Source organism: Oncorhynchus tshawytscha, linkage group LG30, assembly GCF_018296145.1.
Source record: "Oncorhynchus tshawytscha isolate Ot180627B linkage group LG30, Otsh_v2.0, whole genome shotgun sequence".
Classification (NCBI taxonomy): Eukaryota; Metazoa; Chordata; class Actinopteri; order Salmoniformes; family Salmonidae; genus Oncorhynchus; species Oncorhynchus tshawytscha.
Genome location: NC_056458.1, coordinates 15,698,627 through 15,712,935, shown reverse-complemented (window position 1 = coordinate 15,712,935; position 14,309 = coordinate 15,698,627). Strand labels below are relative to the sequence as shown.

At 42.5% G+C, this 14,309-nt stretch overlaps 2 protein-coding genes across 2 annotated transcripts; one reads left to right on the top strand and one right to left on the bottom strand.

Annotated features, from left to right (window-relative positions):
- Positions 1–1,333: 1,333 nt before the first annotated feature.
- On the bottom strand, positions 1,334–4,530 carry LOC112250226 (charged multivesicular body protein 1b). Its single transcript, XM_024420188.2, has 8 exons — positions 4,375–4,530; positions 3,464–3,561; positions 3,212–3,358; positions 2,925–2,993; positions 2,645–2,752; positions 2,410–2,453; positions 2,248–2,320; positions 1,334–1,987 (listed from the first exon to the last, which is right to left on the bottom strand). The coding sequence occupies exons 1-8, from the start codon at positions 4,388–4,390 to the stop codon at positions 1,943–1,945; spliced, it is 600 nt and encodes a 199-aa protein (XP_024275956.1). The 5' UTR covers positions 4,391–4,530; the 3' UTR covers positions 1,334–1,942.
- Positions 4,531–7,086: 2,556 nt separating this feature from the next.
- LOC112250227 lies at positions 7,087–13,546 on the top strand. The gene is made up of 2 exons (XM_024420189.2): positions 7,087–7,302; positions 8,771–13,546. The coding sequence occupies exon 2, from the start codon at positions 8,797–8,799 to the stop codon at positions 11,125–11,127; it is 2,331 nt and encodes a 776-aa protein (XP_024275957.1). The 5' UTR covers positions 7,087–7,302; positions 8,771–8,796; the 3' UTR covers positions 11,128–13,546.
- Positions 13,547–14,309: the final 763 nt, after the last annotated feature.

Below are 14,309 nucleotides of genomic sequence, written 5' to 3'. Positions count from 1 at the left end.
AGATTTCCCAGTTGTTTTAAAAGTGTAATGTGTCAAGAAACCTGCCCGTTTTCCTCAAAAGTACACAATGTCACGATTACAAAGCTTTACCATATTTCAGAGAACAAGTGAATTATATAGCAGCTCTGTATTTTTGTTGTACTTCTTGTTGACGAAATTCATGCTAATGTCCCACAATCACCCAGAATGCACCACGCGGCCCATTGACGTTGCATGGACAACGTACACAATGAGCGTTAATATGCGTTTCCCACACTGCGGTATAATTAAGCAATAAGGCAGGAGGTGTTGTGATATAGTGCCAATAAGAACAGCTTATTCTTAATAATAATAATAAGAAGAACAGCTCTTCTTAAGCCGAACGCAATGCAGAGTGCCTGGATGCAGCCCTTAGCCGTGGTATATTGGCCATATACCACAAATCCCCAAGGTGCCTTGTTGCTATTATAAACTGGTTACCAACGTAATTAGAGCAGTAAAAATAAATGTTTGTCATACACATGGTATACAGTCTGATATACCATGGCGGTCAGCCAATCAGCATTCAACCCCTTGGGCCTTATTCCTTAATTATACAACCGACGGGTCATCTGATGCTTTATCACCTGAAAGGACTGGTCGAGGCTCGTACTGTTGCTGTAACAATTTGCAAACATCGCGAGACTTCCGGGGAATGCTTGCGAAGCAGGCTGAGGTTTGAGAAGTCAATGAGAGAAGTAACCAATAATTTTTTAGTTGGCACAACCTAGATTCGCGCCAATGTCTTAAGTAGTTGAACATGTTATTACTCCAACCTTGTGAAAGTGACAAACTGACACGTTTTTATTTCATCAAAAACAAAGGAGTGTCTTTGTTTTGACGGCCTGCACATGTACAGTTCGGCGCCAGACGCCCGTTAGACCCGATGACGTTAATGCACGTGTGCTTAGCTAGCCAACGTCACCTACAAGCGTGATCTGGGATTTTTTTGGAGAAGCAGTTTATGCCTATCTTTATACTGTACCGTTTTGCTAAAGCTTCGTCAACATATTTCACGTGACTACCAGCGGGGAGGAGCCACTTCACGTGGCCCAAGAATAGATGCAATAAAGAGGTCAATAGAATTCAACCCAAGCAATGGAAACGCGTGGGTGAAAGATGCCATAGGGGGAAAAGTGGGTGTGTTCCAGTCAGTTCCAGTGTCAAATCTAGGGGATGGTTTTTGTAATGTATGCAATGTTGACATGCATTCAATACTTTCATCTTTAAACCCTATTATTTTCAACATTGGTTGCATACACACATAGGGTGAGACACATGGAAATGAGACTGAAAAAGATAATGGTACAAGAGGTTAAAAGTGTTATAAAATTGTATTATCTAATAACCTAATCAGGGTGGACAAAATAAATGACATCCAAAGACTCAGTTATCAATCAAATGTAAGAATCAACCAACCAACCTCTCCTTAAAACAATGCCGTTCTGATACAGGATATGAGATTTTTGAAACATAATATTTCACGTGAATAAATTATTGTATGGGAAAATGTCTAAAAAGGAGGGACACCAGAAAGAAACAAATATAACATTGCAGTTTCCTCTTAAGACAAGAGGTCTGCCAAACTACTACACACAAAAAATGGACGTACAAAAAGCATCAGTCGCAGACGCAACCATCCCAGTTATAATATATTATTTCAAAGATTGAATTCATTTTCCATAACCAGTAAGTCTTTGCTTTAGTGTTCGTAGGCGGGTGGCAAATATTCCTGTAACTTGATACTCTATATACAACAGTAAATTAAGAACACCAATAAGGACCCAAGGGCAAGCCTCTCAAACAGGATACAGTAGGATCAAAGAGAAAAACTAAAGGAGTGAGACAAAGACATTATGAAAAGAACAGAGCAGGTCTTGTAACCTGAAGCTCTGCACTTGAGGTCTCAGACTGAGTTCTTCCTTTACATTTGGTCTCGGAGTTTGGCAAGCCTTGAAGACAGCTCATCCTGAGAACAAAAGATAACAGGCAATGTTGCAGATCTCTAAAAACACAACATTTTCATTCTTGTGTGAAAAGGGGCTAAGGACCATTTTTTGGGGCTAAGGACCATTTTTTTGCAAGCCTGGGACACAGCTACTATAATCATATCAGCATTGTTATCATTGCTCTATTATCCCAATCATTTATTTGAAAGATCGTGTTAAGTAGACAATTGAAAGTGTGGTAGGGTTTATAATAGCTCTTGTTCGGGGCCTGTTCCTGTACCTGCTCTGCTGACGCTACACTGGTGCCCACTGATCCAGTCTGTCCCTGTGGGAGTTCCATGTTCAGGTCCAACCTACACACAAATTGATGTGCATTAATTTTCTCACTTTTAAAGACATTTTTTTTTTTCAACAATAGAACCACAAAATAAGGAATTCTTACCCTGCTTCATCAGCCAATTCGTGCATCAGTGAATCCACTTGATTCTGAAACACACGTCTCTGACTGTTAGTCTCCATTGATTGTGAACAGAGCAGAATAAACTAATCTCAATAAATGTATCTTGTCATGATCTGCACTTGTATGCATTTACTGTTACAGACTTGAAGATCAAAGGCCACAGATCTGGTCCAAGACCAAAAGTCTGTCTAGCAGGAGCCCAGAAAATAATCATTACCTGTGGGGTGGTTAGTGTGGTTGTGCTACTCATGGTGTCCTCCATTTGAGCGGTCTGTACATCTAACGTCTCAAATTGATGCTCAAACTTGTCCATGAGCCCAGAGATCTAGAGAGATGAGACATTCATTAACAAATTTCCCTCTCAGATGGTGAAGAATATAACATGTATACCGTCATAAGTGTGACAACTATCAAATTGATGTATTTGACTAGGAGCAAGCTCACACACACACACACACACACACACACACACACACACACACACACACACACACTACCTTCTCCAGGTTCATACTCTTCAGTGTGGCATCCATGCCTTTCACCACTCCAGCCATAGATTTAGTGACCTGTAGAATGAACGAACATTACTAAAATAGAAAGGTACCTTGCTGTGTGGTTGGAATCAGCAATCGTTGTAGTAGTAACCTAGCACTCTTTTACAGATATTGCACCAAATTTTCCCTCCAAAGTAAAAGTGGGCCAATCTTAAGCAGAATCAATGTCTCAAACCAAGAATGTCATTGTATGAAGTCTTGTAGGACGTAGGTATGTAAAACAACTGCACCTTGTTCATTGTGACTGCTGTTTGGACCCTGGCGGCCACTGCATCAATCCTAGCACTCATCCTTAGGAAGTTGACCGACTGGTTCTTCTGTCTGATGGCGTTTTCCGCATGGATCCGTGCCACTTCCACATTTCCTTTTTGGATAGCCTACGGTGAGGATAAAGGTTCAGTCACTACATTCTCAGTTGAGAATGTTCAGAGCTATGATGAGGTGATTGGAGGACTGACTAATGAGGTAAAAGGCCTACTTACTTTTTTGACTTTGGCCTTCTCTGCCTTTTCCTCTTTGTCACATTTCTTAGAGCTTCGTTGCAGTTCTTTGGCTGCAAACTTGAGATTAAAGAGATGCTCTGGGATAGGAAGTTAAAGGGCCAATCAGCAGTTAGAAAATAACAAAAGCCTCTCTGCCACTGTTTTGGTAAAAAGCTGAGGGATGGTCTTGGAGAAATGTAACCACTAATATGTATAGACATAGCTATGGATGCTAGGACTGACCATCCATATCAAAATTATTGTTTTAACCATGTTTTGAGGCTTTACCATGTTTGTTTACAAATATTGGAGTAAAACAAGGTTATATTTTGGGTTCTTATGGGGTAGGAAAGTTGAACTCAGCTCATGAGGCATTTATGTTATATTCTTCAATAATCAATGGGTACATATTTATAAGTCCACAAATGTATGTAGCGACTGCTGATTGCGTGTTTTAATACGGTTTCAAAAATGCCATAGCTACATAACTGAAGCTTCCAGTATTTGTTCCCCTTATTGGCACTCTTTACAAAACTTAATCGATGGGGTGCTCCCACCACAGAACTAAAATACTTGTGATGTAATCATGTGAATAAAATTGAAATGCCAGCCATGCTACCAGGCAATGGGTGTCTTCAGACGAAAGTAAACTTGTTTACTAAACGTGTTGTACTGACTGTTATGCCCATGGCAGATACACAATACCAATAACAGCAAACAAGCGTTTATCTTTGTCACCAAGCCATCCAAGTATAGACTATAAGCATAAATACGAATCGAAACCTGATATGGCTTTTGAAATTCATATTCAGACGAGTCACGGACTAAAACAACAGGCCTTTCACTTTGTCTAAATTTCCTGGTGGCAATTTAATGCATCTAGTAGCTAGCAAACATTTCCGAAAGGATACTCTCCATATTCGACATGCTGGTAGGCTCCTTGATGGTCCGAGAATGAATGTATTTTTATTGTTTCTCTTCTCGATTTAGACGTAATGCAAAAGCTTTTCTTCTTCAGATATTCCTCTCCTTGATACTTCCGGCTACACTACCCAAATATAAATACGTCACGGTCACATGTTCAAGGGTGCGTTCTATGCGTTCCAATTGACGTCACTAACAACCTTATTTTTGTCAGTGGATGACTGAATGGACGTGTAAAGTTCTGACATTGAATACTAAGATGGATTGTTACATTTTCTACGATATATTATGTTTACAGTTTATATAGGAATATCCCTCCCTCCATCCCTTATCTCTGGTGGTATGTCAGTGCAGAGACAATCCAATCAGGTTGGGGGCTGGGGGTTCTCGTCAGACAGGCGGTGGCGTAACTGAGGTGTGGGCGGTGAGCGAGCTTGATTGATGTTAAGGTTTGCGTCTCTGGATCACGGCAGTGAGCGAGAGGATGACTCACCCTCTGTCTGATATGATATTCACCCTCTTTGCAGCAGCTCAGCCAGTGCATACCTCCCAAGCTCCTCCTGCAGTGCTCTGTAAAGGTCTGCTCAATCACCCCTAAATGATACTTATGCTGCTTTCAAAACAACTGGGAACTCGGAAATCTCAGACTTCAGTGCGTTCAAGACAACTGGGAACTTGGGGAGAAAATGAGCTCTGACTAGGAAAAATAGTTTTGAATGGTCATCCAACTCAGAATTCCAAGTTGGGAACTCGGGCATCTTTCTAGCATTCCGACTTTCCGACCTGAAGATCACAAAGGTCATGATTTGACCTAGAACAGGCACAAACCCTCTTATAACTCTATCCTAGACTCCTACAATAATTTTCTAATTGTCATCTGAGTGGAGTTGTAGCCTACTTGCACATCGTTTCAGCCCTTCACATTAGCCCTTAGAGCACATCTATTTACAAATGTTGAAAACATTGCAAACATAATTATTCTTTGTGGTGTGGATAGGGCTACCTACACAGTTTACATTTCTTTGAATCTGTGTATCTGTCTAATATAAACGTCACACCAGTGCATCACTAATCACTTGACAGACAGACGAGATAGATAGATACACTACATCACCAAAGTATGTGGACACCTGCTCCTCGAACATCGCATTCCAAAATCATGAACATTAATATGGAGTTAGTACCCTCTTTGCTGCTATAACAGCCTCTGCTCTTCTGGGAAGGCTTTCCACTAGATGTTGGAACATTGCTGTGGGGACTTGCTTCCATTCAGCCACAAGAAAATTAGTGAGGTCAGGCACTGATGTTGGGCAATTAGGCGTGGTTTGCAGTCGGCGTTCCAATTCATCCCAAAGGTGTTCGATGGAGTTGAAGTCAGGGCTCTGTGCAGGCCAGTCAAGTTCTTCCACACCGATCTCAACAAACAATTTCGGTATGGACCTCGCTTTGTAAACAGGGGCATTGTCATGCTGAAACAGGAAAGGGCCTTCCCCAAACTGTTGTTCTTGTCATTATACGCTGTAGCGTTAAGATTTCCCATCACTAGAACTAAGGGGCCTAGACTGAACCATGAAAAACAGCCCCAGACCATTATTCCTCCACCAAACTTTACAGATGGCACTATGCATTTGGGCAGGTAGCGTTTTCTCCTGGCTTCCACCAAACCTAGATTCGTCCGTCGGACTGTCAGATGGTGACCCGTGATTCATCACTCCAGAGAATGCATTTCCACTGCTCCAGAGTCCAGTAAGGGCAAGCTTTACACCCCTCAAGCCAACACTTGGCATTGTGAATGGTGATCTTAGGCTTGTGTGTGTAACAGTATAACTTTAGACCGTCCCCTCACCCATACCCGGGCGCGAACCAGGGACCCTCTGCACACATCAACAACAGTCACCCACGAAGCATCGTTACCCATCGCTCCACAAAAGCCGCGGCTCTTGCAGAGCAAGGGGAACCACTACTTCAAGGTCTCAGAGCAAGTGACGTCACCGATTGAAACGCTATTTAGTGCGCACCACCGCTAACTAGCGAGCCGTTTCACATCCGTTGCACTCACCCCCCTTTTGACCTCCTCCTTTTCCGCAGCAACCAGTGATCCGGGTCACGACACCAATGTAACAGTATAACTTTAGACCTTTAGACCAGCTGCTCAGCCATGGAAACCCATTTCATGAAACTCCCAATGAACAGTTATTGTGCTGACATTGCTTCCAGAGCCAGTCTGGAACTCAGTAGTGAGTGTTGCATCCGAGGACAGATCATTTTTACACGCTACATGCTTCAGCACTGTTTGTTGCTCCTAGAAGCATCCACTTCACAATAACAGGCACTTACAGTTGACCGGGGCTGCTCTAGCAGGACAGAAATATGACAAACTGACTTGTTGGAAAGGTGGCATTCTATGACGGTACCACATTGAAAGTCACTCACTGAGCTCTTCAGTAAGGCCATTCTACTGCCAATGTTTGTCTATGGAGATTGCATGGCTGTGTGCTCGATTTTACATACCTGTCAGCAAAGTGTGGCTGAAATAGCCAAATCCACTCATTTGAAGTGTGTCCACATACTTTTGTATACATTGTGAAGATATCTGATAGATAGATAATCCCATAATGAACAAACAGAGCTTCGTGAGTTACCTTAAAGTCGTGACGCCAGATTGCCATGGAAACTAGACTACGCTCGCAGCTGAGAGAAAACAGTGCGCTGTAGAACTTCAGTTTGTTTCCTTAAGCGCCACTGTCGTGTTGGGTTGGACAGCGATCAAGAACGAACCTACATCTTCTAAAGATAATAGCGCATTGTGCACGGTGTCTACGGGTCGGAGATCCCAATTTAACCTGTTGGATATCACTTATTGTTGTTTAGCTTACTATACTTTGGCTAAGTTCTACCCTTTCCTCAGCAGTCAGGTGAGTAGGCTAAAGTATATTATTTAATTGTATGATCATTGTCATGCTACATTTGATACAGGAATCATTTCGAAATGCATAAGGTTTGTGCTTTATTATTTCTTTATGTCAATATCAATCAAATGCACATTTGGTAGGCTAATGAAATGCATTGCTCACGGATTGATTAAACAATAGCAAACAGTGTTGGCCAGTGTGTAAATTATACCTTACAATATTGCATCATTTGAAGACGTGGAAGAATAGGTGTAGGCTAAACTCAACACGTTTTATTTTTAAAATTTTTAAATAGGCAATTTTATTAGTTTCTGTTCAATAAAATATGTGTTGTTAATAATTTTTATATAGCTTACGTGGTCTGTGAGTGTTTGCTAGACTAATAACGGGTTTGTAAATATTATTTTGGTAAATTGCAGACTGTGCACATGCATTATCATTTCGATGAGTATAGGCTAAAAATGACTGTAAAATAAAAACTCAAAAGAGAACTGATTGATAGGCTAGCCTACACCATTTTTTACTAGATCGAATCTGATTATCATGAACAACACTCCCGGCTTTAGCCTTTATACAATATTTGTATAGCAAATGTCTCAAATATACAACAACGAGAAATTGTGAATATGTGAGAAGTGGCGATTGTTTTTTTTTTACACGCATGCAGAAAATCCAAGAGAAGACGCAGCGAGAGGTGCTTTATTCAGTGACTGTATGACTCATACGGTCTTATCTAAAGAGTGGGAGCAGGCGGGCGGGCGAGATGGGGTTGCACATGAGACCAAAATTCTGCAGCATGCGACTATTATTCTAGTACATTATGGATTCCATAAGAACTGTCCGTGCAAACTTTTGGAACATGAGGGAAAGTAGACTATACATACCCCAAGTGTTGACCTCCCACCACTGTTCAAGTTAAATCTGTAAAAGTAAGCTAACCTGATTTGTGGGATATCTTTTTAAAATGTTTACATAGCCTTATTGATTTGTTTATACACAAGAGTATTATTCAATGAGTTCATTTATCAATTACTAAATTGACAATAAAACCATTATAACCTCAAACAAGGTCAAGGTATGCTCAGTCATATTACTTATCCTCTAAGAGAAAGTTCCAAGCTGGTCACCTTCCTGTTGAATTTTTTATTTGACATCTTCCACCCCCCTGTGTGCATGTGTTGTGTGTATCTTTGTGCGTGTACTGCTCTTATGCTTAGTAGTAACAACACATATTTTTTAGTTTTTAATTGTGCAAACTGCGCCTTTGGTGTCTCTTGTGTTTCAGACACCCCTGAACTCAATGTGAATGAATGATACTATAAATTACTTAGTAGTGTTTCTTCCCTTGTTATAAAACACAGAATGTTTCCCATTTAACACACATTTTGTTGCATGAAATTACCCAGCTGACTGTACGACTGAATTACCCAGCTTCTTCCAAATACAAATACAATATTGTCTCCTTTTGCAGTTAAACCCAAGATAATTGATCTCCAAATGGATAGAAGATTCCACAACTTGACTCTGGAGCAAGTCCAGACTCTGGACCAGGTGTTGACAGAGGTGATCCCCATCCACGGCAGAGGGAACTTCCCCACCCTGGAGGTGAGACCCAAGGACATCATCCACGTAGTGAAGGACCGGCTGTTGGAGAGGGAGATCAGGGTCAGGGACATCCGCCTCAATGGCTCCACCGCCAGCCATGTGATGGTCAGGGACAATGGCACAGGCTACAGAGACCTGGACATCATCTTTGGAGTGGAGCTGCCCAGACAGGAGGACTTCCAGGTCATCAAGGAGGTGGTGCTGGGCAGCCTGCGTGACCTCCTTCCCCGTGGGGTCAACAGACGCAAGATCACCTGCCTCACCATGAAGGAGGCCTATGTGCAGAAGATGGTCAAGGTCTTCAATGAGCACGACCGCTGGAGCCTTATCTCACTGTCCAATAACAGGGGTAAAACAGTGGGGCTCAGGTTTGTAAGTTCCCTGCGACGCCAGTTTGAGTTCAGTGTGGACTCCTTCCAGATTATATTGGACCGTATGCTGGAGTCATACTGGGAGACTGAGAGGAGGCAAGAAATTCAGTGTGAGGGATTGGAGTCACACAATGGCATTGTGTTACATCCAGATAGAGGGGCAGAGAAAGCCATAATGGTACCCCAGTATTCTTCCACCTCTGAGAATCTAAAAGAGGATAAAGACAAAGATCCAATGATGACTCGCTTCGCTGACAGTCCGTGCCACAGTGAACAGGTTGTTGTTCAAGAGGAAGAATCATCACATCCAATGAATGTGCATGCAACTGGAAAACAAGAGCCACTGGAAGTGTTAGAGATAGAGAGAGCAGAGCTAGACCTGGGGACTCTGGAGAATGAGGAAGAGGTAGAAGAAGAGGGGGTGGTAAAGGTTGATACAGTACTTGAGATAAGAGTAGAGGAAAAAATGCCATTTGTTCAGAATACAGATTATCCCTCACTTATATCCTCCTCCAAAATATTGACAGACGTGATGGAACCTCTGGTGTCAAATATATCTGTAAACCCTCAAAGTAACATAGAGGAGTCACTGATCTCTGAGTCAAAAGACATCAAGCCATCCCCAGTGTTGCTCACAGAGAACTCAGTGCAAGAGCAACTTCAAGTGATGCCTCAATCCACATCCCAAACCTGCACTGCTGTCACACAAAACGTACATCTTGAACATTTATTCCCTCCGCCAGCCAAGAAAACCTGTAACACATCCCAGGGAATTGTCCCTGACTATTGCCCCTCACCTAAACCACCAAGGAAGATGTCACGGAAGATGAGCAGCATCTCATCACTCCCTGAAAAATGGTCTTTGTTAAAAGATTTGTCAGATCTGACAACACAGCTGTTTGAGCCTATAGAAATACTTCCAACACCTCAACCAAATCACTCTTTATTAGACACTGATCAAGGCCATTATTCATCCTCCTCAGGGTCCAGACAGAGGAAGTCAGAGGGCACTAAAACATTCACAGACCACCTTACTCCAGCCGTTTCATCCCAGGATAAAAACATCTCACCCTGTACCGTAGAACAAATAGTCAGGGTGAAATATTCAAAAAAGCCTCCAGACTCAGAAGCTTCTGAGGAATCATTGTCCCTTCAAACAACAGGGAACCAAGTCCCAGAGACTGAACCTGCTGCTACTCAGGAACTAGCGCCACCAGAGACAACTACGGTCTGTCCACGGGCAGGGGCAAGTTCGGCCCCAAGGGACAAGGCCAGCATCACTGTGGTAGCAGAGTGCATGTACGGGGACTTTGAGCAAGCCATGGATCATCTGCGTTTCCGACTGATTGCCACCCATAACCCAGAGGAGATCAGAGGAGGTGGGCTTCTGAAGTATAGTGACCTGCTGGTGAGGAACTTCAGGCCAGCCAGCGAGACAGAGATTAAGTCCCTAGAGCGCTACATGTGCTCCCGTTTCTTTATTGACTTTCCTGACGTTAGCGAGCAGCAGCGCAAGATCGAGGCCTACCTGCGCTGCCACTTTGTTGGCGACGAGGAGACTAGCAAGTATGACTATCTGATGACCTTGCGTCGGGTGATAGATGAGAGTACAGTGTGTCTGATGGGACATGAGAGGAGACAGACACTCAATATGATCACTGTCCTGGCCCTGAGGGTACTGGGGGAACAGAACGCCATCCCCAACACTGCCAACGTCACCTGCTTCTACCAGCCTGCGCCATACATGGCTGACCCCATATTCAGCAGCTACTACATTCCCCAGGCAGCACAGCCACCTCTGCTTTACCACCCCTACCCTTTACATGTCCACATGCAGACCGGCCTGGTGTAGCCCCTGCATGTGAGTGGGGGAGAGCATGCGGGCTGCATTCTATATGGTTCTACTCTGTAACCAGAGGCACAAAATTGATTTTAAAAAGAAGAGGCATGAGCGCAATTTGTTCAATGCTTTGAAAAGACGCTGCCTATGACGTGAGACAGCGGACACAAAATGGGGAGAGTTGGAGCTTTATCTTTGGATAAAGGCCACCACGTCACTCTTTTCAAATGAAAAATGTTTTGATTGGGAGAGAGAATAGCTGATTACTCACTGAGAGCAAGCTGCAAGGGAAAATGTCACAGAGGGAAATTACAGTTTACGTGGCTGTTTCAGCTGCAGCAGCAGGCTAGGCTTTGTCTTTGTTACCTTCCTGTGACGCGGGGATCCTGTACTGTCAATTAATGACAAAGTTGTTCAAACATGACAGAAATACTGTATGAACAGTTGACTGAACGTTTCTTATCATATACTACAGTGAGGTAGAGGACGGGCAAGTATGCTGCAGTGGATGAAGGTATAAACACTTCAAAATAATTAGACATACCATAGTTGATTTAGACAAAAATCACAAGACATTATGTTGAAATTAGACAGTATCTGATCAAGCCAAAAAACTGCGCTGTGTTTTAGAGAACCTGATGAGTTGTTCTTCACGAATGTAAGTGAATGAACTTTCTTGAAGTGATCACACTTGTGTTTAAAGGTAGACTCAGCAAAATGACGTTGCCACGAGCAACACCACAGGGACAGCAGGTAGCCTAGTGGTTAGAGCATTGGGCCAGTAACTGAAAGGTTGCTGGATCGATTCCCTGAGTTGACAAGGTAGAAATCTGTCGTTCTGCCCCTGAACAAGGCAGTTAACCCATTGTTCCCCGGTAGGCCGTCATTGTAAATAAGAATTTGTTCTTAACTGACTTGCCTATTTAAATAAAGGTTCAATTTAAAACATTGTCCCCAAAAAATATTGAGATGCAAGACCAGTCACACACAGTATCTGCACAGGTTTGATTTAAGCTGTTCACAGCATTGTAGCCTGGGCACTGAAAAACCAGGGAAGTTTAGCCTCGCGCTTTAACGCTCTTAGTTCTTGCGGGAAATTGATCCACTATGCTGTCATATCGCTGAATCTACCTTTAATATTGTATTGTAACGTCACAAATCTTGATATGACATCATCAGCTGTGCTTAGGTCTTGGGGAAATGTGGCGTAGAGTACATATTGATTTGTTTTCTGGGTGTTAATGTCTGACTGCATCCTTGGTAAATGTTTGAGTGTCTAATGAGTGACTACATGAATTTATCAGGGCGAAATCAGGGTTGTTAAGATAAGACAGATTCCAAAGTGTTTTAAACTATCACCCCTCAGTTTCGTTATGTGGTAGTATTTAGAAGTAAGATTTAGAGATCTAAGTTGTAACTGTGAGACAGAATGACACTCACACCAAACATAGATTCACTGTTACTTATTTCTGTGTGCCATTTCATTGTAAAAGACACCTAAGAGGTCATATGTAAAAAAAAATACAAAAAATACAAAATGTATTTTCAGCACAGGCGTGGTGGTAGGTGAGTTACCCTAACGGGCAATTGAATCTGAAGCACAATGTAAACGTACGCAACCTTGTTGTTAATTAGTGAACTATAGATGTATCGGATGTATGTGTGATTCACCAATTCAATATAGATGAAAGTCTAATGTAAATGTAACTGTGCAGTAATCTGGTACTTCTCATAAACCATAGCGTTGATTGTAAATTGTAATACAGTAATCTATGTTGGGATTCTTTAGGTATAATCATTTTGTCTCATTATCGGAACTTTATCTGGAGCTACTGTCATGTATCGGTAGAGAAACATCATGCATTTTCATGATCTCTGTATCCCCATTCAGATTCAAATATTTGCTCAATTTGTATGGTCATTTTGATAATAAACCTCATACATTTAAACATCCTCAGATTACTTGCATACAGCCTCTAGACAGTGATGCCAATTGCACTGGAGTGAAAAGGATCTGGTTGATGCTGAATGTAATTATAATGGCTTTCTGACAGGAGGTGACTTCAGCATTCCAAAGGAAGTAACACAATTTTTTTTTAAAGTATTTTTTACAGTTTTATAACAGTGCAAATTGATACATTTGCCTGTTTCCATCCAGAGACCCTCAACATCACTGCAGTCTTTCTGGGCGTGCTGAAGCACCATGCGTCAGAAGAGTGTTAAGTATTGTTGCTAGCTGAGTGTCTGACTCATCTCTCCAGTCTTCAGTGCATTATCTAGTGGAGGTACCTCCATCACAAGGCTAACTGGCTGAAAACCAACCAACCATACCACCAGACTTGTCCACTCTCCTCCTAGCTTCCATACCCTATCCAACACATAGGCTGCTACTCCTCCTCCTCCTCACTCTCTCTGAGATAGAGCAGGTAACTGTGGGACAGTGGTGTGGGGTAGTCAGGGGCAGAGGCGGGGTGGGACTGACATCACTGCAGAGATATGGCCCATGGTGCATCTTTATGACTCATCATCATGGCTCTTTGAGGGGGCAGCCAGAGATGACTCACCAAGCCAGGGATGGGTTTTAAACAGCCAGACAAGAGTGGCTATTGTGGAATACACAGGGCCTGGTGAAGAGTGGCAGCTCAGCTTGTGCCAAGTGTGTTGACTGGCAGGATGTGAAAATCCTGCCGTGATGACTCAAACAATAACACGTCAACAGCATGGGGTCTGGGAAAACAAATGAGGTACAGGAGAAAATGGCTGGAACACATAGAGGAAGTGTGAATTCACAGTACCATTTTGCCATGAGTAGTGACATAACATTATATACAGTGGGGAGAACAAGTATTTGATACACTGCAGGTTTTCCTACTTACAAAGCATGTAGAGGTCTGTAATTTTTTATCATAGGTACACTTCAACTGTGAGAGACGGAATCTAAAACAAAAATCCAGAAATTCACATTGTCTGATTTTTAAGTAATTAATTTGCATTTTATTGCATGACATAAGTATTTGATCACCTACCAACCAGTAAGAATTCCGGCTCTCACAGACCTGTTAGTTTTTCTTTAAGGAGCCCTGCTGTTCTCCACTCATTACCTGTATTAACTGCACCTGTTTGAACTCGTTACCTGTATAAAAGACACCTGTCCACAAACTCAATCAAACAGACTCCAACCGCTCCACAATGGC

Bases quoted from the DNA above. Each gene is read 5' to 3' on its own strand.
- LOC112250226 (XM_024420188.2), bottom strand. The intron at 2,753-2,924 runs GTAGTGTGTGTG...TCATCTCTCTAG, and splicing joins AGAGTATGAACCTGGAGAAG to ATCTCTGGGCTCATGGACAA. The intron at 2,321-2,409 runs GTAAGAATTCCT...ATTTGTGTGTAG, and splicing joins GAATTGGCTGATGAAGCAGG to GTTGGACCTGAACATGGAAC.
- LOC112250227 (XM_024420189.2), top strand. From the start codon at position 8,797: ATGGATAGAAGATTCCACAACTTGACTCTGGAGCAAGTCCAGACTCTG.